The 26,212-nt window shown below is 43.5% G+C and overlaps 1 protein-coding gene across 1 annotated transcript in view; it reads right to left on the minus strand.

The window, feature by feature from the left end:
* Nucleotides 1–26,212, minus strand: part of arhgap10 (Rho GTPase activating protein 10) — a 61,778-nt gene that overhangs the window by 1,908 nt on the left and 33,658 nt on the right. The window contains exons 15-22 of the mRNA XM_084188508.1: nt 24,948–25,032; nt 22,449–22,507; nt 19,503–19,608; nt 17,167–17,326; nt 13,456–13,585; nt 10,011–10,176; nt 2,458–2,541; nt 1,205–1,305 (exon numbers count right to left, since the gene is read on the minus strand). Coding sequence (XP_084044634.1) covers nt 1,205–1,305; nt 2,458–2,541; nt 10,011–10,176; nt 13,456–13,585; nt 17,167–17,326; nt 19,503–19,608; nt 22,449–22,507; nt 24,948–25,032 — 891 coding nt within the window. The remainder of the gene's footprint in view (nt 1–1,204; nt 1,306–2,457; nt 2,542–10,010; nt 10,177–13,455; nt 13,586–17,166; nt 17,327–19,502; nt 19,609–22,448; nt 22,508–24,947; nt 25,033–26,212) is intronic.

The raw sequence follows: 26,212 nt of genomic DNA on the forward strand, positions 1-26,212 counted from the left end.
GTACCCCATTTACTGGAGAATGACTCAAGAGGGTAGCATCGTAGGCTGTATAAAACGTATTTGGCACAGAGATGCTTTTCAGAGAACAGGGACATGTTAATTAGGCACCAAATCGATGAAAACGGACTGAAACAGTGAGGGACTTCTCCAATCAGAATTCCCCATTTTCATTTTGCATTGCAAAATGTTTTAAAACGTTTTTAGGTTTGTTTTCCCATGGTGCCGGACCATCTTCAGACTGAATATGAGATGATGGTTAGTCAGTCAGGGAGGTAAATTGGCAGCAAAATACAGCGCCAATGCATTCCTACCCAAACTCTGTATATTTGATTAAAGTGAAATGGGCTGAGATATGTTGATGCATAACTGTAGTCTTAGCTAAGCAGGTATTTTATAACCCATCTCTCTAAAATTACTTTATACGATATGTGATATTTGGCTCTCTTGCTTGTGGTGTATATTATTTAATGTGATAAGATTTCTTATGAGATGGAAAACCCAAGATGATATTAAATCAAGCTGTGCCATTATTAAGCTGTATTATTGATAAAATATGTTTAGACCATGTTTGGTTAGATATGTGCAAGCCAATATAGGCCTCTAGTCAAGAGACTGGCCATATTTGCCCTTATAACACTTCTTTAGGCAAGGGTTCTTTCATTTGTCGACCCATGCATCGCCAATTGACAGTGTGTGGCTTTGAGATTGTTGGATTCTCAATACGAGACAGTGAATCATATTTTCCAAATATTTTTGGCTCGAGGGCGTACATTTTATATTGTCCGTCTGAGTGGGTTACAATCTCAAACCCCTCAGTTAAAGTCAAAGGGAAAATAACCCCATACCAGATCATATTTTTCATTTAGATGCATTTTATTAGTAGTGTCCCGCTTGCCTGACGACTCACCCTGAATTTAATTCCTCTGCTCTGTTGATCGCTACATACATTCAGTCTGAATCTGCCATTCTAGAAGTTGTTTGTGTGACTTCAAAATGAGGGGCATTGCACAAAACAAAACAAATTAAATCTCTCTCTCTCCCTCTCCTCCCCTCTCCCTTCCATCCGTCGCTCCCTCCATCTCCCCAGTCTGATTCAAGATCAGATTGGGCTGTCCTGTTACCGGTTTCCTCCCGGAATCCAATATGCCCGGCGGTTCGTTGAGATTTCGGAGCGAGCGACCGTTGTCGGCGCGATAACACTTACCAGCGCTGAATATTGCTCCGACCTGGAAGGATAACTCCGAGTCGTGCTCGGCCTCGCACGGGTACACCGCCATGGCTTTCTTGCCTCCACCACCGGTGACACTGAAAAATGAAGGCAATCAGTGAGCTGGCGGGGCTTTGGAAGAGAGAGAGGGATCAGAGGATTACTCCACGGTTCAGTCTGGGCTAGGTGATCAGTACTGAAACAGCAGGGAGCGAATGAGCAAAAGGACTATGGGTATCTCAGGGGCTAGCGCAAACCAAGAGGACTGTTGTCTGGCTGCTATCTGAACCTTGGTGAGCGAGTCACACACGAACGAGTACACACACATCACAGTCTCCCTCTCTCCCATCTCTCAGATATACAGGGTCGGTGTGGATGTATCTCAGACTGCAGACATGCATCAGGCCACAGCGACAGACAACCATTATGGTTCTACTGAGATAGTTAGAGTGGGGGAATTCTAAAGCAGGTTTCTACACAAACAGAACAGCCGTATGGAATTCCAGAGATTTCCTCACCTGGCACGGTTATATGCAAAGTTCTACCCATAGTGGTTATAGACCTAGACACTGAGGCTACATTCATAAAGTGAATGTGAGGTTAAAGGGTTGTCAAAGAAACTATATGCATGCATAGCCCCAGCAAAGGTTAGAGAACAAGGTGCTTTTCTGGCCTTGATAAAACAATGTGTTTATTCGGCCGTGGTTTTTGCCCCCTTTGCAAATAGTTCTCAACTGGCAGCAGGCATTACTATGTAGAAAACGTAGCCTTCAATACCTCATACCCTGAAAAATATTTCATATACCTACACTCTGCAACAACATTGGAGAGCGCTGGAGACCAAAACATAATATCTATTCAAACTGAAAAAGTTTTGCGTGTGCCGAGTTGTCACGGCAACAATCTTCACCCGCATTTGTTCTTTTGAATAGAGGGTATTCTTACAGGACTGCATCTGGAGGAATACAGGCCTTTTGTATATATGAAATAACATTATAATGGATTGCCCTTATAATGACTTGGCTATGTGCAATTTCCTCAGCATCATATGAAAGCTTGAATTGATCATTTTGTCTGGTAGGTAGCACAGCTATGGATAACAGTAATGGGCTACATGTCTACAGAGTGCCCACGGAGTATATTCAAATACCTGTGTGTGTGTGTGTGTGTGTGTGTGTGTGTGTGTGTGTGTGTGTGTGTGTGTGTGTGTGTGTGAACGTGCAGTACTAGTAGCAGCAGCAGCAGCTTACCCGTCCTCTGTCTTGTCCCCATCAGAACCGACTTTGGTCAGGGCTCCAGAGTTGAGCCACGAGGCTGCTACAGCGATGCAGGCCCTGCAGTCAAACAGAGGGAACAGAGGGTCAAACAAACGTCTATAACCAGACACCAAATATCTACAGTAGCATCTTAATGACACCAGACAGTGGTCTGCCAACACAATGTCAGTGACCACTGCATCCACCCAGTTGTTTGTCTTGTTCTCTTCCCTGGCCTGTGTGAACCCTATGTACTCAACACAGATTGTTGCTGAGGATAACTGAATGGTTATGTCCTCCCTTCTGTATTTTACTGCAGTGTGAAGGTCTAGGTGACAGCCATTGTTAAAAGTTGAAAAGTTAATTCCCTTCTCAAACGCATACAAACAACCTTTCATTCTACTTCAAGTTGGTCAAGTTAAACATGCTTCATTCCCTGTCCCTGCCAAGATTAAAAAAAAGCATTTAGCATACACAGATATCTCAAAACTACTGCTATAATTTACATTGACATCATTAGCAATTGTCGGGAGTGAGAGGTAGAGTCTGAGGTTTTAATGGCTAGTGCCCTTGAGCTGTGGGGGAAAGCCAGAGGGGATTTCAGCAGGGGACATTAGTGTGTGGCGGAGCGGAGAGTAGAGTAGAGGCTGGGAAGAGAGCCACACTTTAAAAGATGAGCAGCTACTTTCACACACAGCCAATTAGTATTCCACCTCCAGAGTCTACACAGCCTTGGCAAGGCTTACAGCAACTCACAGGTTCTGTTCTCATTACCTTCGTTTGCACAGTTTTTGACTTTTAAAACAATAATTTTGTGGTGAAGGGCACATTATTTAGAAAATCCTACACACAAGTTTGCTTATTTATGTGAGATAAATGTTAGAGGACAAATCAGTTGAGTGCTTAAAAAGCAGAGCCATTTTGACCCTTTGTGAAGAACAGCAGGATACAGAGTCAATGTTCATCACTTAAAAAAAACAAAATCAGCTTCAAAATAAATATAATCATTAAGAAAAAAAACTATCACAATTGACGATTCATCAGATCATCTAAAAACCATTGGTCTCATATTGGGGCTGAATAAACGCTGTGGTTGTTTCTTTGATAATGCCCTTGACCCCCCTGTCTGTCTACTACACCATTCTCAGGACAATTCAACGACAGCCTTCACATGGTGATTGCAGAATGCTGGGGAGAGCAAATTTAGACAGATAGAGGAACCGAGTGAGAGAGCGAGACCGAGAGCGACTGATGAACGGCACAACCCCCTATGAATAAAACATTGAGAGAGCAGGTGAATAATTATTCAAATCTGGGGAAGTTCACAGCTGTCCTCACTTTATTATGACGCATTATTTGAATATTTTTGAAAATCAATGTTCTACATTTTAAACCCTTATTTGACTGATATTTGATGTATGGATTAGTCCAATGGTATAAAATAACAAAGTACATGCCATTGACCCATGCTTCTTTTGAACAATTTTGGAACATCCAAATCATAAATGATATTTTTTCCCATAGGAACAACTTCCACTGTTCTCAGGACAAACACTAAATCAAGCAGTATCACCAACTTAGAAAGTTTGAGAGTGTTCTGGAGAACCATTACTAGAGGTCCTTTAGCCTCAACACACTGTAACTGGAGGGAAATCAATTCTATAGTCTATATTTCCCCTCGAATTCAACTGTCCTCTATAAACTTCCTGGAGGTCACAACAGCCCATAATAACATCTGTGCACTAAACAGATATAAGAGGCAACACCTTATAGACATGACCATCCACTCTAAAACAACAGCTATACCAATCCTATTAAAACAGTCCTAGCAAAGACGTCGTCTTGTGCCATACCATCTTCACTGCTAAGGTAGGGGCATGGAGGGGGCAGAGAGTATGCGTCTGTGCTCTTTTCTGCTCTCTGCGTCAAGTCTCGTCCTACTTTAACCTCCAGAGACGGAGCAGGGCCAGCCAAGGCACAGTGGGGCTGAGAGGGACAGCCAGAGTCAAGCCTCCCTCCCTGCCCGAGGCCCATGCTAATACAGTGTAATGAGTAAATTGCTTCTAGCCGCTGCTCCCATAGAGACACTAATAAAGGCAATTAGAGGGAGCAGCTGGGGAGGACCCGGGGGGGCAGGGGTTTGCGGGGACGTTGGCGGCAGCGAGGGGGTGGGGGTTACTGGTCGGATGGGACAACGGACGCTGGGTTAGTGGAGGTATATGAGGGCACAGTCCCTACCCCTCTCTGGCCATGTCTACACTTGACATTTACATGACACTTCTGCTATCAGAATACGAAGATCGCATTGAAAAGACAGGACTAGATGCACAAAAGTCTCTGTGGTCTGATTGTATTCAGATCTGGCTGACCACTTCAGGAAGTGGTCAGGGATGCATTGTGTGCAGATTTCTCCTCAGTCTGGACGCAATCAGGCTACCGAAAGCGCATACAGTGGGCGACTTCATCAGCACTCCTCCCACAAGTCTCCAGAAAACTTGTGTTTTGGGACCGAGAGTCACCCTTTCATTATAAAGTTGGAGGAAATACGTTCCTAGCGTGAGGAACGTGTTTGCTGTCCTCAAATGCTAGCCAGCTAGCTAACATTTTGGAAAAAACGATTTTCTGTTTGGCTAAAGTTATTCTAACCTGTTTGCAATCCATTTAGCTTTGCTGGCTAGCTACATACGTTAACTGGCTAGTTAGCTACAGTAGTTAGCTACTGCCATCAAGTTGTTGTTGTGTATTCATATTTTGCCTATTCCAAGGTTTGCAGAATGCATACTGGCATTTCAATATAGCACAGGAAAAGGGAATCCGGACACATTTAAATGTAGGTGTAGACGCATGATGTGCTCGGAATTCCATGATCAGAACACCATGATCAGAATACAAAAACTGCATTAAGTGTCTAGTCTAGACATGGCCTATCTCCTCCCTCTATCCATCCCCCCCTCCTCCTCTTCCTCCAATATCTCCCTACCTCCATCAGGGTCTAGTCAGGTTCAGTCAGTGCAGTGGATGTAGATGCCGGATGGTGTGGGTGATTTATAGCTCTGCAGGGAGTGTGTGTGTGTGTGTGTGTGTGTGTGTGTGTGTGTGTGTGTGTGTGTGTGTGTGTGTAGACAGAGGGGCCACTGGTGTCTCAGCTGCTCCACATCAGCATGGGGGGACGGAGCGCTGCAGTGCAGCAAATCCACTCATTAACCTCAGTCTCCGTCCGTCCACACAGCACAGCAGAGCACACTGTCTGCCTCTGGTGCCTGATGCTCTGCCTGGGCCAACAGTAGAATAGGAGCACTGTCACTTTACCCACCTGCAGGTAGGTGCTGAGATACTCTTTACTGCTAAGGTAGGGGGATGGATGGGGCAAAGGGGCAGAGTGGATGTGTAAGTGTCTCTCTCTCTCCACACACACAGTATGCAGGCAAACACACACGATAGCGTGTACACATGAGGGTACGCTCACTCACAAAACACACATACCTACACACACACACACACACACACACACACACACACACACACACACACACACAGGAATGCACACTCAAACAGGCAAAAACAAAAATTCAATCAGACACTCAAATCGAAATACTCATATGTAGTCATAAAAGTCGTTACTTTACTACACAAGCGAAGGCTATAAATGAAATAGCAATTATGAAGATCTGGAGAAGACCTGTCAAGTAAATAGATACTGAAATGATTACAGGATAAATGGTTGTGAAAGTATTCACTGAATGCAACATGGTTGCCCTAGAAACCTGTCAAATGAACAGAGTGGAAAATGGATTTATCCTAAAACAACTAAGCCAGACAGAGGAAAATTATTTTTTTGTGTCTCGCTAACCAAAATATCAGAGCCTCGAATTACACGTCGGTAGTTTTTTTGATTGTTTTCCATCATCTATAAATGAGTTCCCTATTGAAGTACGATTACATACACTGAACGTACAAAACATTAGCTACACCTGCTCTTTCCATGACAGACTGACCAGGTGAATCCAGGTGAAAGCTATGATCCCTTATTGATGTCACTTGTTAAATCCACTTAAAATCAGTTTAGATGAAGGGGAGGAGATGAGTTAAAGAAGGATTTTTAAGCCTTGAGACAGTTGAGACACGGATTGTGCATGTGTGCCATTCAGAGGGTGAATGGGCAAGACAAAATATTGAAGTGCCTTTGAACAGGGTATGGTAGTAGGTGCCAGGTGCACCGGTTTGAGCGTGTCAAATTGAGACGCTGCTGGGTTCACGCTCAACAGTTTCCCATGTGTATCAAGAACTACCCACCACCCAAAGGCCATCCAGCCAACTTGACACAACTGTGGGAAGCATTGGAGTCAACATGGGCCAGCATCCCTGTGGAACGCTTTCGACACCTTGTAGTCCATGCCGCGACGGGTTGAGGCTGTTCTGAGGGCAAAAGGGGGGTGCAACTCAATATTAGGAAGGTGTTCCTAATATTTTGTACACTCAGTGTATGTATGAAGCTAACCAGCTTTTCAGTGGAAGCATACTTAAAAAATAAACCTACAATATAATATAATAATTACGCTGTGTCCATTTTGTGAAAAACTTAAATTTGTCAAACTGCCTATCTCAATCCCCCACAAATAAACACACACACGTTGAGAAGCACAGGGTAAGCCACAGAGCAGTGCCCTTGGATCGAGAGCAGAGCAGTGCCCCTGGATCAAGAGCAGCTTAGGCGTTAAGTGCCTTGCTCAAGGGCACAACAGCAGGGCAGGAGATGATACCTGGGATCAGACACTAGCAGCCCTCTGGTCACCAGTTCAGCTCCCACTAGTTTTATAGTCGTGTGGATATGAGGGCAGAGTCACTGTACCACAGACCTGCACTGCTGGTTCCCATTACTGTATGGCAGGAAAGGAATTCCACCCCACAGCCTCCAGGCCTGGTTGGGTCTGTGGGTCTGCCAATGGGCCTAATGGGGGACGGACGGAGGGAGCTCTGTGTGGGTTGGAGGGAGGGAGGGGGGACTGGGGAGGGTGGACAGACTTTCTACTGCTCCTCTTTCTGGGCTGAGAGGACAGACTTTCCACATCACTGATTACTGGAGGAGTGGTGTGGAGCTGGTAAGCACCAACAAACAACTCCGCCTTCAATCTGGGTGGACAGGAAACCCTGTTCTATGATCCACAGCTGTCCTCCAAGAGAGAGGGATGGGGGAGGAAGATGAGGAAGAGGCAAAATTGCAGGTCTGGAAATGACTTTGCCACAGGGAGATCCGGATAGTGAATTTGGGGGGAAATGAGATGAGACACTGAAGTTGGCAGAGATGATAAATCATCACTAAATAGTGTCTGATGTAGAGAGTTGGAGTTGAACTTGTGTATAATATAATAATGCATTTTTTTAGGCAACAGCATAACAGATGTACTAATTAGGTACTATTCTAGGTATTGAGCAGTGAGCACCACATCACATAGTGACTTCACGTTCCAGTGTTGAGGCTGGTTAAGTAGAGTTATCCTAGCCTGGTCCCAGATCTGTTTGTGCTGTCTTGCCAACACCTATGGTCAATGTCACTGCTAAACAGGAGTTGCCAAGGCAGCACAAACAGATCTGGGACCAGGCTACCTACACACTCATTCCACCTCCCACACCTTTTTTGGAGGAGTGGTGTAGCCATGGCCTCTGCCAGAAAGGTGCTGCCTGCAATGCACACACACACACACACACACACACACGGCACGTCTTCATAAAGGTCAGAGCTGAGCTATGAGAGTAAACTAGATGAACGTCTCCCAATGTCAATACGATTTACACGGCTGACGCACCGCCACCTGTCTCCCAAACAAATAAGGGCGATATTCACGACCCCCTCCCAGTCACTCCTTCCGTTCCACTGGAGGAGAGGCCAAGCCACGAAGTGGGAAAAAGAGAGGGATGAAAAAACAAGTGTTGGTTATGTAACTCACCGTAGCTCCGTCTGTCTACCATGGCGATTTGGAGCCAAGGCTAGAGGTGCGACACAGACGCACCAATTCGAGGGCACACAAACAACCGCCGCACATACGAGCGCTGCACACACACACAGGTTGAAAACCAAAGAGGAACCATATTTTTCTCCTCAGTAAAGTATGTGCTAATGTTGTTGTTTTACAGCTCGTGTGTCTTGTGAGAAGAACTCTTTGCACTCAGAGCATCTCAGAGACAGAGGGAGGGAGGGGCGGAGAGAAAGTGGGCGAGGGGTAGAGGGAGGCAGAGAAAGACAGAAAGTTTATTTCACAAGGTGAATCTGCAGACATGACACACTGCAGAGACAAAGAGCAGCCCAACATCTGCAGTCTAAACCAATATTATTATTAGCGCTCGCATCAGCATTCAAGGCAAGCTGTGGGCTGGAGACAACTAAAAGAAACCAAGGACTTCACAGAGAAGGGCTGGATAGAGAGGAGGAGGGGAGAGGGGGAGGAGAGAGAGGGGGGGCTGAGAGCGAAAGAGAGAGGGGGAGGAGAGAGAGAGGGTTGGGGAGGAGGGAGAGAGGGAGGGAGGGGGCGAGGGGGGAGAGGGAGGGGGAAGAGGGTTAGAGGGAGGAGAGAGAGGGGAAGGAAAGAGAGAGAGGGGAAGGAAAGAGAGAGAGGGGAGGGGAGAGAGAGAGGGGGAGGAAAGAGAGAGGAGAGAGAGGGGGGAGGAGAGAGAGAGGGGGGAGGAGAGAGAGAGGGGGGAGAGAGAGGGGGGAGGGGAGAGAGGGGATATAGAGGGGGGAGGGGAGATAGAGGGGGGGAGGGGAGATAGAGGGGGGGAGGGGAGAGAGGGGTGGAGGGGAGGGGAGAGAGGGGGGGGAGGGGAGAGAGGGGGGAGGAGAGAGAGAGGGGGGAGGAGAGAGAGAGGGGGGAGGAGAGAGAGAGAGGAAATGGAGAGATATGTATATGTGAGTGGAGGCTGAGAAGGGGTAGACAAAGGAGGAAGTGGGCATCAATTTACTTTCTGTGCCACATAATAAAACTCATTAAATGTATATTTTCTTGGGCAGGTTATGACACTAGCGATATATTCAGTTCATAGAGTTTCTCAGTGACAGAGACAGAGTTTCAATTAAAGAGATATGAAGGTTTGCTGTATGAATGGAGCCAGCAACACCAAAATGTCCCCGTCAGTGACTAAGTGGTGTAAGGAGAGAAACCAACATTTAATCCCACTGCAACACTTCAGCTCTTCCAGACAGTCTGAGTATGAGAGGGTGAAGCCAGACGGCTACAGATCTTAATGTGGATGGTGGGGGGGTGACTAGGGGGAAAGTTGTGCATGCAGAAGAAGTTTAGCTAGCGTGATTAAGAATTAATGACTATTTCAAGAGAGTTGGTACCCCGTATTAGATACAGCATTGTAAAGAGGTTAGGGTAAAGTAGTAGGAGTCTTAATTTCCAACCCGTTGCTTCTCTTTACCAATGGAGAGATGTAATGATGGCTGATCCTATAGTGACACTTCCAATCAGGAAAGTACCTGAACATGTAGCATGTCATCATGACTGATGCTAAGGTTAACAGCAGGCATTTCTCCATGTAGACCAACTTACCCTGGGCTGTCTCCTGAGCTGAGACTGGCGAGAAGGGGGGCGTGGTTGGCCTTCTCCGGAGGCATCTCCGAGGCAGTCGCCCCTGACGACTGGGACGACACCGACTCGTTGCTGCCTAGCGACGCCTCATCCGAGTTAGAACCGACATCAGGTGACGTCGGTGACACTGAGAGAAGTAGTAAGGCTGTTAGTTGTTGAGAGCCATTGTTGGACAGAAACATCTTTGTCCTTTATTTAGGGGAGCATGGCTAAACGCAGCTCTGTGGATGACCCTGTGCCGCTACAAATAAACCCCCAAGACAGCAGCTAAATAATGGGGTAGTGGACGACCAGCAGATGACCATGACTAGGGGACGCTAGGAAGTTCCAGCCCAAGTTCACTGTCTAGTACAACTTTTAGTTCCTGTTTTTAAACTGAGGGACAGATGATCCTAAGCAGCAATTCAAGTTAAAAAAGGATGTTGCTTGTTTAAATGTAGCAGTGTGTACTTTCCTTTCACATCAAAGCAACAGGGCGGCCATTCTGGATTATGGGAGTCTATATTAAAATGAGTGATGTTCAGACCGAGTCCCCTGGACTCCACTAAAAGCTAATGGCCGACAGTGCTGTGCTGCACTGTGGGAGAAAGTGTTTGCAGATTCTGTCGAAGACTATCATGATCATAAAAGGGCCGTTCATAAAATACTGTAGCTTTTGTGCCCGTATCCCTGGTGTGTATACAGTAGGTCTTATAGAGTCAAAAACGTTGTATGCAGTTAATGTGATATATAGATCAGATGACATATATTAATTATATGGAAATGCCTATATATTGCATGATTATATGACATCTCCTAGCCTCGATTGTATTGAAACAAAGTCTACACAACTACAAGAAGCCGTTTCACTGTCGGAGAAAAGGCAACTGTTGTTTTGTTGTTTGCACGGAGCACAAGATGGAAGACTGCCTGGATGACTTTTCCTGGGTTTTAGAGCCTCTGGAATCAGTTCAACCTGTTTTCTTCTACCATTATTAAAAACGTTCACTACCTCCAGCTGTATTGTTGTGGTAGAGTTAAGAAGATGAAGCATCTATCAAGAGGGTATCAAAACAAAACTCATGTTCCATGTTTACAAGATCCAAATGAGCTATTAGAATTACTTCATTACTTTTACCAAAAAAAAAACATGGCCCAAATAGAAGCAAATAATCAAAACCAGAGACTTCTTGTAAAATGCAACAACATCTGCTTTGTACACAATGCCTGGGCCATTTCAAGCATATTAAATACCTGACGCATTAAAAAAAAGCCACGACCGGGCTGATTGAAACAGGAAATGCCGGTACAATTGTATAAATGCTGGCAGACAATTAGTTCATTCGACATGGTGGTATCTTTTTGTGTCTGTAAAATGTATTATGCAAGAAATGGAGGTTGAAACACCTTTATGTGCAAATATTAATATAATAACTATAATTTCAAAGTAAACTTGGAGTTACACCATGATATGTTGACTCAGGAAAGCATGCCGTTTATTAGGATACAGATTAAATAAATTACGATGAAGTTCACAGGGTGGTGAAAGTGCACTGTGATGAGCTTGATGCTCTTTTCAATAAAAAAAAACTGGGAGAATATTCTGGTGACATGATGATCAATGCTTGGCTGCTGTTCGACAAATAGAAATAATCTCATCTAGGTAGCCTACCCGCACTGTATCTCTGAGCTGTTGGCTAGAGCGTACATGCCAGAGTGGGAACATTTGCTATATAATGCAACAGTTTGTGACAAAACCATCAGTAGAGTTGAAAATTCAATGGAAACCCATTGAACTTTCTTTTTTCTACATGGGATTTTAACCGCAAAAGTTATTTGTGTGTGCACTACGTCAACACGCACAGCCTTTTATGCACAATGAGTCAGTTTGATAGAAACATCTCTGGTGGGAAAATGTGCATATAGTTTTACACAGATTTGAGAATATTCGCATGAAAATCTGTCGCCAATTGGATGGAAACCTAGCTACTGTAGCAAAAAAAAAATTGGACGGAAAACGCAAACAAGCGTTTCATTTTGGACAAGTTCAAGTAGTCTTTCATTTGATGCCTAATGAATACAACGCTGGCTAATGCTAAAAGATAAAACACAGGACTGAACTGAACTGGCCCAGAAAAATATCATCAAAGCACCTGGTCTATTGTCCTGCAAATGAGACAGGATTTTCTTGAAAACCCTGGCAGTCCTATCTTTTAATAACGTGTCAACATATTGTTAAAGCATTTGTTCTGCTTCACCTGTGTTTTGGCAAAATGTAAGATTTCCATCTTAGAGAGCACCTTTGAAAATACAGTAAGGTATAAAACATAAAACTTGATCTGTAATGATCTGATCCAGGAAAATATGATATTCCTGGCGCTCCAAACTGCAGTGTCCTCAGAAATCCAATCCCTGTTGGACAGTTGCCCCGCGCAAATGTGTTAATACACTTTCCTTTCAAGGGGCTGAAGCTACGGCCACACAGAGACGAGTGAGAATGGATGAGAAACGCATATGCCTTCCTCACTGTCCATTGTAGACCGTCAAATGTTTTCAACTTTTAACGCACGAGTTGCATATGTACTGTAAAACTGATAGACAAATCTATGGATGCCATCAGTTCTCTCCATTGTCTTTCAACCATTATGAGCCCCATAGAAAAACCTTTGGCTCATCAGTATTCCATGGATACAAAATGTAGGTGCGGCCGCAGCCTTCAACGTAGTCGTCCATATCTAGTGGGAATATTTGCCCACACATGCATTTAAAAATAAAAATAAAACATTCTCCGCCAGGTAGTTAGACATCTCACTTTAAAAAACATTATCCACAGGCTCAGATAGAACACACTATGGTTAAAAAGAGAGGATTAAATTTTTTCATCCCAGATGTTATTAAAATACCCCAATGGTAAAAGCCAGGTGCAATATGAGTGAATGGAGAGGAGTCAGTCTGGTAAGCAGATTAGGCCTCCTTTAGGTGGTGTTCCAGGAGGACAGGGGATCTGACGAGGCCTGGGGGATGGGGATCTGGGGTTTACACCAGGCTCACCTGGTGCAGCAGTGTGGGAGGAGAGGGCTGGTACAGTAGTGGTACAGGTGTCCCCTTTATATTAGTGATGATCTATAAAGCTATTGTGTAGGTTTACAAAGGCTCAACACTAGCTTCATGATTGCTTTATATAGTACGGGAACCTTTACTGGGATCGTTCAGTCACATACTTGTCATGAAAGAAGGGGTCCCTCATTCCAACCCAACCTTTCGGCAAGCCTGGCTGAGGATGTAACGTTAGGGTTCCGTCTCTAACCTGTCTGCAGGTCCACTGACTGTGGGTTATAGACGGCCAGGGGTCGGTTCTGTCTCTTACCTGTCTGCAGGTCCACTGACTTTGGGTTATAGACGGCCAGGGGTCGGTTCTGTCTCTTACCTGTCTGCAGGTCCACTGACTTTGGGTTATAGACGGCCAGGGGTCGGTTCTGTCGAACCGACAGTTTCTTGGACTGCCTGGTGGGGGCGGAGAGACCCGGGGAAGATGCGTCTGGGACATCTCCAAAGATCTGAAACAAAAAGTGTGTGTAAGTGTGTGTGAGTGGCGGGGGATACTGTGTGTGTGTGTGTGTGTGTGTGTGTGTGCACGCGTAACCAAAATGTGTTTAACTCTCCCTCAAAGAAAAGACGCAGTATATTGAGCAGAGGCATGTCCTCATTTGACCTTAGTAAATATGTGTTTTGAAGAGCTCACATCTTTGACGCAAGTCAGATAGCAAAGCTATCTAGGGACAGTTGAGATGCTCTTTGCTCACTTATTGAGCACTAAGAAAACACATCAAATCTGCCTTTGCAACTTCCATCAGGGTTAATATAAACTCAGACCCCGAAACACTAAGAAGACCAAATCCAGTCCAGGCAATAAGGGATCTGCTGAAAGCAGGATTGTGTTTTTTACAGTGATGGAAAAAAGTATTTGATCCCCTGCTGATTTTGTACATTTGCCCACTGACAAAAAAATGATCAGTCTATAATTTTAATGGTAGGTTTATTTAAACAGTGAGAGACAGAATAACAACAACAACAAAAAATAACAATGTCAAAAATGTTATAAATTGATTTGCATTTTAAATGAGGGAAATAAGTATTTGACCCCTCTGCAAAACATGACTTAGTATTTGGTGGCAAAACCCTTGTTGGCAATCACAGAGGTCAGACGTTTCTTGTAGTTGGCCACAAGGTTTGCACACATCTCAGGAGGGATTTTTTCCCACTCCTCTTTGCTGATCTTCTCCAAGTCATTAAGGTTTCGAGGCTGACGTTTGGCAACTCAAACATTTAGCTCCCTCCACAGATTTTCTATGGGATTAAGGTCTGGAGACTGGCTAGGCCACTCCAGGACCTGAATGTGCTTCTTCTTGAGCCACTCCTTTGTTACCTTAGCCGTGTGTTTTGGGTCATTGTCATGCTGGAATACCCATCCACGACCCATTTTCAATGCCCTGGCTGAGGGAAGGAGGTTCTCACCCAAGATTTGACGGTACATGGCCCCATCCATCGTCCCTTTGATGCGGTGAAGTTGTCCTGTCCCCTTAGCAGAAAAAAACACCCAAAGAATAATGTTTCCAACTCCATGTTTGACGGTGGGGATAGTGTTCTTGGGGTCATAGGCAGCATTCCTCCTCTCCAAACACGGCGAGTTGAGTTGATGCCAAAGAGCTCCATTTTGGTCTCATCTGACCACAACACTTTCACCCAGTTCTCCTCTGAATCATTCAGATGTTCATTGGTAAACTTCAGACGGGCATGTATATGTGCTTTCTTGAGCAGGGGGACCTTGCGGGCGCTGCAGGATTTCAATTCTTCACGGCGTAGTGTGTTACCAATTGTTTTCTTGGTGACTATGGTCCCAGCTGCCTTGAGATCATTGACAAGATCCTCCCGTGTAGTTCTGGGCTGATTCCTCACCATTCTCATGATCATTGCAACTCCACGAGGTGAGATCTTGCATGGAGCCCCAGGCCGAGGGAGATTGACAGTTCTTTTGTGTTTCTTCCATTTGCGAATAATCGCACCAACTGTTGTCACCTTCTCACCAAGCTGCTTGGAGATGGTCTTGTAGCCCATTCCAGCCTTGTGTAGGTCTACAATCTTGTCCCTGACATCCTTGGAGAGCTCTTTGGTCTTGGCCATGGTGGAGAGTTTGGAATCTGATTGATTGCTTCTGTGGATAGGTGTCTTTTATACAGGTAACAAGCTGAGATTAGGAGCACTCCCTTTAAGAGTGTGCTCCTAATCGCAGCTCGTTACCTGTATAAAAGACACCTGGGAGCCAGAAATCTTTCTGATTGAGAGGGGGTCAAATACTTATTTCCCTCATTAAAATGCAAATCAATTTATAACATTTTTGACATGCGTTTTTCTGGATTTTTTTGTTGTTATTCTGTCTCTCACTGTTCAAATAAACCTACCATTAAAATTATAGACTGATCATTTGTTTGTCAGTGGGCAAACGTACAAAATCAGCAGGGGATCAAATACTTTTTTCCCCTCACTGTAGGGCACTCAAGAGAAAACGTTTCGCAATAGAAAACAAAAATGACCATTTCCATTGGACAATCTCTCTGTTTTAACTCTGTTTAGTGCCTAATGAACAGGAGCTAGGTCCTGCTGACCCGCTCTGACGAGCAGCAGGGAGAAAATAAACAGAGTCTGGACTGGAGGAGGCTCACTGTACAGCTTGTTTACGTAGTGCATGTGTTTACATAGACTAACTTCAGATGTGGAGTTGAAAGAAAATAGGCAGAGAGAGGATCGGGGGGGGGGGGGGGGGGTTGGGAGGAAAAAGGAGGACGATACAGAGAGAAATCTGATACGGTTGAGAGTGTAGCAGAGTTTTAGCAATCTCTCTCCCTCCCATCTCCGCAGATGGATGTGAATGTAAAACACTGTCTGCTGGCATCTGGGGGTATCAACAGTCTGGAGAGAAGGAGAGTGGGGGGGGGGGGGGGGGGGGGGGGGCTGGGCCTGAGAGGAAAGCTAATGTCTGTCTGTCTGGCTGGCTGCGAAACTCCCTCATCTCTCGTCTCGCAGCTCAGCACTTTTCTTAAAGCTTCCACTGGTATTATATTCAGCCTCTGACACCAAGTCTTCCATCACCTTGTGGTGTGTATGGTGAAGTTCTGGAACTATTTTTTATATAGAAGTTTCTCCTCACCAAAACTTTAATTGCTTGGTGGTTGAAGGTTGAGCGCTTTCTATTATTTGGACTATTCAAAATAGATGAGATCGAAATTGACCAGCACTCCATGGTCAATTCATGATTCTGAGTTTAGGTGTACTCTTGGCATGTTATAGCTGGCCAGAATACTTAGCACAGATCACATACTAATCTCAACCCTTTCTGTTTTGGCTCTGGGAATTGACCTCCTCTATAGATGTAGGCAGATTACTATTGACATTAAAAGCAGATTAGTTATGTCGTAGCATGGCTCAAAATGGAATTTATATGCTGTAGGTAAGGCAAAGGACCTTGCATGTACCCTTGTAGATGTAATCAAGAGTACCATGACATACTGGATATCATTTTTAAGCACAAAAGGGGCAAAGTGAGAATCCCTGCTTTGTAAGTCAACCGCTGGGCAGATGGAATGATGTCAGCCAGGTACTGTAGACAGTTCAAAGTGATCATCTCTATATTATGTAAAACTGTAGAAATACATAGATCAAAACTATAATGCTTCTTATCAATAAGCTGCTTTACAGTTTCACTCGTCTTAGAGCCCTAGCCCAAGACATACAGGGATTTCAATTACAGTGACAAGTTTTAATGTACCCATAAAATGTGAAGAATATCGCAAAAGATAATATGCTTACATATTGTCTAAAAGTCACTCAGAGCAATGTCCTCAAAATCCCTCTATAATTCTATTGCCAGCACTGGAGAAAAGTCTCAGCTGTGAGTTTAGCGGTGGGTTTTAGACAAAGCTGCAACCAAAGCTGAAAGATGCAACCAGAGGAACGCTTGAGAGGAACAATATTAGAGGATCGGTCTATATATATATATATATAACGTTACTTTGGTCAGGCGGACAAGTTCAGGAGTGCGTTCAGACGTCTGTTTTGTTCAAGAGAAGAACCCAGTGGTTACCTTCTCGTGCTGCTCGATGAGGATCTCCACCACAATGTTCTGGAACTTGAGGTCCATGATGGCGGCCACCGTATCCTCTTGGGGCCTCATCAGGGTGGGACCAAACACCACACCCAGGTTGGCCACCGTCATCAGGTTCAACTTACTGTGAGCTGCCACACTGCATGGGGAGACCAGGGAGGATAACAATTCATGAATTCATTGACAATTGATTTATAGAGTGCTTTTCCCTGACGTTGAAAATGTTTTACATTGGGGGATACATACACTTTAGTAGGCCTGTATACTGTAAAGAATTTGGCTAGAAAATTCAAATTCGCTTTGAAGATCTATTTACTCCATGTCTGACAGCTTACTAATGTCTGTCTGACAGTTTGCCAACTTGCAAGGAAGGAAAGTGTTGCTACCACCTTGTTATGTCAGTCAGAGGTGTCTAGAACAGCATCTCTGGCCTGGCCTCATAGGTGTTAGCTAGTGTTCTGACTGACATCATTACCTAGTTCATCACCATTCCATAGATTGTTCTTGAACATCGACCTTCTCTCCAAAACTTCACTTCAAACTTTTTCAGTTGCTTTTCAGCTGATTCACAGTAAGTGGACGCTAAATTGGGTTGTTTTTTTCTAGGGGAGGAATTTTCGCTTGACTTTGGAATGACTCTGAAGAGTTGCCAAAAACTGCAGACAGATTTGATTTGATTTATTTGATTTGATTTATTAGGATCCCCATTAGCCGATGCCAATGGCGAAAGCTAGTCTTATTGGGGTCCGACACATAACGAAAAAGACATTACAGACAAAATACTTTACAATTAACATACATACAAACATGAACATGTAGTGTGTGCGCATCTATCAGCTACACATACATGTCAGTACACACACACAAGTAGTTCACATGGGGTAGAGGCGTTGTGCCATGAGGTGTTGCTGTATTTAAAAAACTGCATTGTTGGTTAAGGGCTTGAAAGTAAGCATTTCACTAATGTCTACACCTGTTGTATTCGGCGCATATGGCAAATCAAATTTGATTTGATTTGTTTGATTTGTTTTTTGAAACAGCGAAACCCAAATTTCAATCTATCATCATTTTGAGTTATGACGAATCAAGTGAATCAACTGTCGCTTTTATGATTCTGACATTATCCTCTGATACTTTTTGATAAGATGGATACAAATGCATTACTTTTGACGAGACTGGAATGCAAACATTCAAAAGTCCTCCGTTGACTTTCAGTTTCCTCAGATTTCCCAGTTTGTCTCAAAAGCTGTCACGGTTTGATCAATATCTAAGAATTTACTTAAATTGACAATTTTGCATATTAAGAAATGTATGTTGTTCATAAAAAATCTAAAAAGTTAACACTAATTAAAATCAAAGTCATATAAGACCAGTAAATATATTATCCTTAAAATGTATAAAATGACACACTCATTCTGCAGAGAGATGGTTGAAATGCATCAAAGGGAGCCTTTGCAGACCTAAATACGTTGCCTAGTGACAACCTTCCTTTATCACATCTCTAAAACCATTTCAGATTGCGGTGTGAAATTTTGGCTTTGCCTCTCTCCCTGCAGGACAAGCTAACACACGCACAGTCAAACACATGCAGACACAAACACACACGGCCAACTTCAATAAAAAAAAAACTATGACGAGCTCTCCAGTCGGAAGAATTTCACGCTGGATAATCCAAATTCAATAGCTGCACTTAAATGCCTTTTTACTTCTACTCTGAGAAACCTGCGGCAGGTTTTCTATGAAATAAGATCCTCCAGACTTTGATTGCCTCAGGGAACGCGGATTATATACTTATCTTCAATTTGCTACTATTTAGTTTGTGTCGGAAAAAAGAAAAAGCGAGTTGCTGAGGTAAAACCTTGTAATGTTAGCAAACATTATTTTGAAATCTTGGATCCTATCTAATCTCTGAAAGGGCGAGTTGTGTAACAGCCAGTTTGGAGTGAGGGGTAATCCCAGAGGAGCGAGTGGGAAATAGAGGTTGAATCTGAGCAGTCCATTTCATTACAGGCATAGTGAACTGTTGAGGAAGTTCAAACTTCTGACTCTGCTATTGTGGAGGGTGCTGTGGTGTTCTAAGACAGGGTGGGGAGGGAGTTTTCTGCCTGCAGTTAGTTGGAACAGTAAATGCGAGAAAGGAAAGATTGATGTGTGTGTGAGTGAGTGAGTGAGTGAGTGAGTGAGTGAGTGAGTGAGTGAGTGAGTGAGTGAGAGAGAGAGAGAGAGATGGTGAAAACAGGAAGAGGGAATGGAACAAGGATAGTGGAGAAAGAGTATGAGAGAGGACGAGGCAGAGAGTAAGGCTGATAACTCACGTAGCCAGGTGTTTCATCAGTAGCCCCAGGACCAGGCGGTTCTTCTCAGGCAGCTTGTGGACCAGGCAGTGGATGGCTTGGCTACGAGACTCTGGACTACCACCCTCTGTTTAAAAACATGACAAACCTGGTTATTTGACAGACACTTATCGAAAAAGTCGCTTATAGAAGTGCGAACATCGACAGTGACACAGACTCAGTCTATGTGGACCATGTGGAAATCAAACCCACAACCCAGGTGTTGCTTGCACCATGCTGTAGGCGTCGCCTTTATTGTTCTGCAGAAATCCTTTGTTGAATTGAAATTGCTACTTAATGAAAGTAAAAACTAAGTATATGTTATTTTCCAAATCACATAAAAATGTATCTGATGATTTATGCATATGTACTTTGGATGGTGCCCTCATTGACCGTGTCCCCGCTTATAAATATCTGGGCATCTGGATTGACGAAAAGCTATTGTTCTCAAAGTATGTTGATGAGTTAGTTAAGAAATGGATAATTAAAATAGGCTTCTTCTATAGGAGCAGGTCCTGCCTTTCGCTTAATAGCAGAAAACTAATCATTCTGTCAACATTCATTCCGGTTATCTACCGTCTATATGAACGCAGCTGCCACTGTACTGAAGCCATTGGACGCGTTTATCATAGTACATTGCCCTCTTGTCTATAAAGCCCTCTTGCATAAACTTCTGTCATACCTCACCTCACTGTTAACCTTTAGACATAAGTTAGCAGACTCAGGGATGGCTAACCCTGGAGATCCCTTCAATCTCCACAGAGTTACGAAAATCTGCTTTTAGTTTTTTTGCACCTCTCATGTGGAATGATATGCAAAACTCCTTAAAGAGTTGGTGGAGTTGGTGCCTTTAGGGCAATTCAGATGGACGTTACAAGGCTTTTTAAATGATTCATATGATTGTGCTTTGCTTTTCATGTTTTGTGTTTGCTTTTCATGTATAGTGTAATTGTTGTTTATTGATGTGTTGATACAGGGCTCATCTGCGAAAGAGACCGTGGTCTCAGCATGACTCCCTGGCTAAATAAAGGTTAAGTAAATACAATTGGAATCCACCAAAAACAGAACAAACATTTCTATGTTATTACAGTGCTGTGCTATCCATTCCTTAGGTGGCAAGACTCCACAACGGAAAAACTGTACAGCATAGAATGAGAAGGATTTGGATTTCCCTGTGTTAATCCAACCATAGACATTTTTTGATTGAGTAGTGAGTGCTCTGGTGCATTGAGATGATCTTACTCTGGGGGGAGTGGTCACAGTAGGAAATGTGGAACCACCGACTCACTTGTATTCATTGGAGGCACAGGGTTGTCCTTGTCATGTTAATTTGTAGGCTGCTCCAGTAAATATTGGTACAGTTACTGTAGGGCAATTCCACGATAACAGAATGATGCGGAGACTCCGATTTTTCACTTTAAAATGTATACCAAACAAAAACCAATGATTGCTAATTTAAACAAACCACACAACTCTATGCACAAGGACGACTTTGAACAAGTTCCACTGAACATTTTACAAAATTACATTTAGTTGAACAGTGCAGATGCAAAGTTTGGTAACTTTGCATCAGCTGTCAATTTGTTTTGCCCAGTCCAAGCTACCATACAATAAAGCAATGGATGCCGTTTACATAGGCTTAAATCAGCTAGTGTAGGTGCATCTTCATATTTATGGGTTTTTTCATATTTAAAAAAGAAAGCAGTAAAGGGTTAACAACCGTGAATAAAGAGTATGGAGATGAACTAACAGTAAACTTCTTGTTTGATGCTGATATTAGACATGTCAGAATTTTGCCAGAGGATATGTAGGCTACTGTTGCTGGCTATAGAGAGATAGCTTTATACTACAGAAGCTACCGTGTAAAAGGGTTGTGATAAAACCCACAAGATCATCCCTTAAACATTTCCTCACACACCCACACACAGGCATCTGATGGCTACTGCCCACACACACAGAAACACAGCGTGCGTACACACACACACACCATTACTATGGGAACAACACAAATTTGAATAGGGGAAAAAAAGCTTACGGATGCTGTCATCTTTCAGAACATATTATTGCTAATCCATTTTTTTTCTACCTGCATTATGAGGGCATTGCAAACGGCTGATAAAACACTCCATCGTGATCCAATTATGGGACTAGAGGGTAATTCATATTATGAGGATCACTCAGGACGTCATGTAGGCTATTGGAGTAAGATTATATAGGGAGAGAAATGTAACGTTTCTCTCTGTTCAAAGTCACTGGGCCATTTGAGGACGTTAGTGTAGGATACTAGGATTTATAGTGTTTAACAGGTAGTAATATTTCCTTTTTAAGTGACCTTAATTGCATAGAACCAGAGGTTACTTTAATGGCAGATGAAGGTGGAATAATTAAAAGGTGTGTGTGTGTGTGTCAGTCCATGTGAGTGAGTGTGATGAAGACATCTCTCTGGGTCATATGAAAGGATTTATGGTCACATGCTGAGGCACTTTTACAGAGGGGCCTGTTTACAGTGCTCCTGAAAAGCAGGTCAGGAGGACTGGCCTTGGACTTCAGTGATTGATACCACACATACATGGACCAACACACACGCACAGAAACTTGCACGCACAAATTCACAAACACAGACAATGAAAACAAGCATTTGTTTAGACTCTACAAGATGTGGAACATTCAAAACAGTTTCACTGAACTACTGAGACGATGAAAATGATTCGTAGCCAATCTAACTGCGCCAGGACACTTACTTAGACGATGAACTGTGTCTCACAGACAAACACTTGCTAGTCATGCATACAGCATTGGACTCATTGATAATGTGTAATAAAATAATAGATAAGTATTCATTTGCTCTGCTCCTACACTCCTGTGAGTAGTTTTACATCTGGTTTGAGAACAACTGTATTGTGAGTGAGGAGGACGGCCCAAACTTACTTGCAGGGGCGATAAAGTCTTTGTACAGTCCATAGGTCATCAGTGGCTCAGGAAGACTCCTTGAGAGAGAGAGAGAGAGAGCAGAGAGAGCGCAAAAGAGAGAACAATAGCAAAAGAGGGAGAGAGAGAGCGCAGAAAAGAAGAGCGGGAGAAGGTGGGGGGACAGAAATAGACGCAGCACTGTTTTATAGGGTCTGCACACAACAATGATTAATGTGGCCGTGTCGGGGATGGAATTAGATGGTGCACCATGCCACGGTGAGATAACCAAGTTCTGAAGGTCCTTTCATGGTGCTGCACCAGGCCCTGTGCCAAGGCTACTTAGCCTCCCCTGAGGAACCAGAGGAGCAGGGGAGGAGGAGAGAGGCTGACCCTCTGGCTCTGCAGCAGGCCAGAGGGAGACAGATGGAGGATGATTTACAGTAAATCTACTGTCTCTACTGCAGACTTAAGCCTGTAATAAGGTTTCAGTTGACTCAATGGATGAGTTTAAGTACATCATAGGTTTGGACGGTTTTCTAGATTGTTAGATTACTTGTGTAAAAAAACAAAACACATTTTATCATATGATGTGTGCAATGTAGAAATGACAGTCACATTAACGGCTGTAATATCTCAGTAGCAATCTAAATGTTGTCTTAATTATAATTTAGCGAGTGCTTATACAAATGTATTAATATGCATGTGTGAATTGGAAATGTGTTTTTTTGCATATCCCAACTCTCCCTGAGACACCATTGGGTGGGGTCATGGCCAGGGTCAGCCATTATCAACGGAGACCCTGGAGCAAGTAGGGTTAAGTGCCTTGCTCAAGGGCACAGACAGAATTTCCATCCTGTCTGCTCGGGAATTCGAACTAGCGACCTTTCGGTTACTTGTCCAACGCTCTAATCCCACTGGCTGACTGTCAAATTGCATTATGAAACAGGTATAACTCCTTGAGATAAAACAGAAAGGCAGTTTGCTGCCTGGGACTAGCCTGGTCCCAGATCCATTTCTGCTGTCATGCCAATTTATGCCAATGACCATAGGAGTTGGCAAGACCGCACAAACAGATCTGGGACCAGCCTGGGAGAGAGTCAGTCCCATGACCCACAGCATGCAACATCAAACTACTTCCTGTAAGGGTCGCGGGCGGGCAGCAAAACCCGGCCAGTCACAACACACAGTGCTGTGCCTTCTGACCTGTTCCTGTCCTGTCGGCCTATCAGAGGACAGACTGACTGATACCATTCCAGTTCCCATGCTTTTACATTGACTACTGAGCTAAAATCCTCTTTATTTATTGTTGTTCAATTGATGTAAAAATGGACTTGGCTCACTAAAAGTTTATTATTTAATAGCCTATCTGGCAATTGCACCAGTGAACTTGCCAATCTTTTATAATTTCATTTTGGTAATGAAACCGTTTACATCACATGGAGTACTGAACGAGCCTAATGAAGTAATTCCAAAACAAGTGCAGAAGAATCTGTAACAGACTGGGCTGAGGTTAACGATAAGTTGGCTATAATTTTATTCAGTAAATCGCTCCATAACAAACCAAACTTCTAACATCCCTTCAGTTTATGCAGCACTAAAGTATGTAAATATCACTCATTAGTTTCCGTTGGATACCGTAATTGCATTGGCGCCAGAAATATGCAGTGTGTGAGTTTGTTTCATTTAGCTAACAGAACTTTGTCTTAGCTTTTAGGGTACATTTAACTTGTTACATTGCAGATAGCCCTAGATTAAAAAGAGAAACACTATCATTTAAATGAATTGCTATTTGCAAAAGCAAGGAATAACAACTTATAATCGATTGCCTCATCACTGAACTATAAAAACAGGATTCCTTTAATATGTGGCATCAAATCAATCACTCAAATCAGGTTGGATCAGAGGAAAAGCAATGACACTAAAAACCCTATCATGCTTATGTTACTGGTATGCTTCTCATATCACTGCTTGGTTGTGTGGCAGTGATGGTCAATGATTTTAGTTCAAATACCTGCCACAGGCCACCATTTTGTTTTTCACCTGGTCACCTAATCAATACATTCAAAGATGGATGATAAACTATGTGAAGCCAGGGATGCATATCTTCTTCCTAGAGAGAGGCTAAGACTCCCTACCAATTACCAAGGGCGTCTCAGGTCAACAACGGATTTCCTAGAACACACAGCGACTGAGAATAATGAAGTCAGAGAGACGGAGTCGGTTGATGAAGTGGATCGATTATGTGTCTGAATTCAAATGCATGGATGTCAATGCGGCAATGTGAATAGTCCTGTTGCATTGCAGGAGCTGAGCTCCAGGAAATTATTTCATGCTTCTGCCCCCAGAGTAGAATAAATTCAAACTCAGACATCCCAGACAATGACGAACAGTTCTAATAATGTCTACACAGCTTTCTAATTGCTAATAAGACATAATAGCCTACATGAATACATAACCTAGCGATTATGTAGCAGACTATGAGTGATTCATGGTGACTGATACACAAAGGATCCTTACCTCATATACAGCTTTAGTGTGCTGGTGACTGTTTTCACATCCCAGTCCTCACACGTAGACAGATCCACATCGTTGCTCTTCTCATCTGTAATGAAACAGAAACATTCAAAAAGGTTTTAAACTCCACACATAATCAACAAATTATACAAAGCACCATAAAAATAAAGTTTATTTTAATATAGTACACTCCAATTCCCATGATACCCTGAGCCTAAACCTGTTTTGTAAGTCAACTAGTGTATTGTAACTTAACTAACCCTATGGTGAAGTGAACATCTCCAAATAAGCTAAAATCTAAATAACGTGAAATGTGTCTTATGTGGATAAAATCATTGCAATAGCCTTGAGGAACAGCTCTATCTAATGGAGATGGCTGGCTGGCTTAAACTATACCCTTCTCACACTACTGAGCCAAACTGGACCGAGCCAAGCTTAGCTGTACTGGGCTGGCCTGATGAATAATCCACCATAGTTGTGTGTGTTTGAGTCAGAGGTTGGTGCGAGGCCAAGCCCCAGGTCACCAGGAGGACTCCAAGGGGTTAGACTTGGTGGGAGGTAGGTTGCTGCTCTAGGCCATTTATTTACTTCATTTGACTGTATCCCTTCACTACTAAAACCAGAAGGGCTGTGTTTCTCTACCCACAGAACAGTGGCCTGTCCAACATCAATGGGCTGGACCAAATGTTTTCCTAGAAGGCCAACAGCCAAATATGTGTGGGTGTGTACACAGCTACATATGGTGTGTGTGTGTGTGTGTGTGTGTCTTTAAGCTACTGTATTGTACACATCTAAATATGTACTAACCAACATTGGGACATGACTGACTCTACACTAGTAGTATCCAAGTCCTTTTACCTCATCTTTATTCCCAGCAGCGAAATTCCCAGCTGTAAAATATCCATTCTCTATGCTAAGCTCTAAGAGTTCTGTCAATCAGAGAGATTTGTGAGCACAGTGGGAAAATAATGTGATCCACTTCTGCTGCTTTGGCCTCATTCTAACCCCTCCATTGAACTAGAGATTTTCCCTACGTCTGTTCCAGTGAACTGTCAACTATGCACAGGGTGGCGATCTTGTCATGACTGTAACAAACGAATCACCCCATGACCCCCATTCCCTCTGATTGGACTCTGGCCATGTTAGTGGGTGAGAGATGACAGGAGGCGCGGAGGGAAAGAGGGATGAAGCAAATCTAGCGCCTTTCTGCAGGGTTTTAGCCCGGTGCTGTGTTGTGTTAACCCACGCATCATCCTGAACATACACTG

Source organism: Coregonus lavaretus (assembly GCF_964263955.1).
Source record: "Coregonus lavaretus genome assembly, contig: SUPER_35_unloc_1, whole genome shotgun sequence".
NCBI classification, from domain to species: domain Eukaryota; kingdom Metazoa; phylum Chordata; class Actinopteri; order Salmoniformes; family Salmonidae; genus Coregonus; species Coregonus lavaretus.